Source organism: Carcharodon carcharias, chromosome 5 (assembly GCF_017639515.1).
Source record: "Carcharodon carcharias isolate sCarCar2 chromosome 5, sCarCar2.pri, whole genome shotgun sequence".
Taxonomy (NCBI): Eukaryota; Metazoa; Chordata; class Chondrichthyes; order Lamniformes; family Lamnidae; genus Carcharodon; species Carcharodon carcharias.
In genome coordinates this window covers 158,841,178-158,842,435 of record NC_054471.1, presented here as the reverse complement: position 1 = coordinate 158,842,435, position 1,258 = coordinate 158,841,178, and the positions used below count along the sequence as shown (strand labels likewise).

Sequence of the window (1,258 nt, the reverse complement as noted above, 5' to 3'; positions counted from 1 at the left end):
TCTAGTGAACTGGTCGATTATGACCAGGCAGTATTTCTTTCCCCTGTTGTCGGGAAGGAGTCCTGTAAAATCTGTCTGTAAGTTTTCCCAGGGCCCTTGGGGTGCAGCTGGTGTGATAGCCTTACTTTGATCGGTTTGCCAGGGTTATGCTGGGCATAAATGATGCATCTCTGACAATACTTGGCTACATCCCTGCCAATGCTAGTCCACCACCAGCTCTGAAGCAGTCTACTGAGCATACTGCCCCGTCTGCTGTGTTCTGGTTCGTGTTACAGTTTCAACAGGGTGTATTGTATACAATTCAGGGCCATTGCTAACAACCCTTTCCTCCAAATTCAGTCTTTTCCCAGAGTGGCCCCTTCTCCTCGGGACCTGTATCCCTGTAATTTCTGCACATTCATCTCCTCTGGGCTATATGCAGCCACTCGGACTATGCGCGGTTCTTCTTTCTCGGCTGCCTCTTTTGCCACTGCGTCTGCCAGCATATTACCCCTTTGTTGCTGGTTTTCCACCTTCCTATGCGCCTGTATTTTAATAACTGCTACCTCTGCGGGCACCCGAGCTGCTTCCACTAACTCTTGTACTACCTTCTCGTGCCTTATGTGTCCCCCTCCTGAGGTAATGAAGTTCCTCCTATTCCATGCTGCCATGTAGTCGTGGACTACCCCGAATGCATACCGGCTGTCAGTATACATGTTCACCCTCTTGCCTTTAGCCGCTTTGAGGGACTCTGTAAGGGCAATCAGTTCGGCTATCTGAACTGACAGAGTCCCTTCCAATCCCCCTTTTAAGATAGCCTCTTCGTTCTGGTCTGCGACTGCCCACCCAGTCCAAAATTGCCCGTTTATGTATCTTCTAGATCCATCCACGTAGAGGGTCAAATCTGGGTTCTCAAGTGGTTCATTTGAGATGCCCCCCTCCACTTCTTGGTCTAATCTCATCTGACACTGGTGCGCTTCCCCTTCAGATATCATTCCGTCTGCTGGATTAACTTTAGTACCCCTTATTATCGGTACTGCCTTATCTTTGGTAGTAACACAGCTTCCCACGCCGCCCATCTGGAGTCTGACACTGCTTTCGTTTTCCCAGTGTTTAACAACTTCACTAAAGTATGCTGGGTGTGCAGTATTATTTGTCCAGACATGGTGACAGGTTCACCAGACTGCCCACACGGCACAGTCTAGCGCTGCCATGCGCCTGGCCAGTCCCTTCACTACAGGGGACTGCTGTGTGGAATAATATGCTACAGGTCTCATAC

At 49.7% G+C, this 1,258-nt stretch overlaps 1 protein-coding gene across 1 annotated transcript; it reads right to left on the bottom strand.

Annotated features, from left to right (window-relative positions):
* Window positions 1-335: 335 nt before the first annotated feature.
* On the bottom strand, window positions 336-974 carry LOC121277773 (ribonuclease H-like). The gene has a single exon (XM_041187409.1). The coding sequence runs from the start codon at window positions 972-974 to the stop codon at window positions 336-338; it is 639 nt and encodes a 212-aa protein (XP_041043343.1).
* Window positions 975-1,258: the final 284 nt, after the last annotated feature.

Bases quoted from the DNA above. Each gene is read 5' to 3' on its own strand.
- LOC121277773 (XM_041187409.1), bottom strand. From the start codon at position 974: ATGATATCTGAAGGGGAAGCGCACCAGTGTCAGATGAGATTAGACCAA.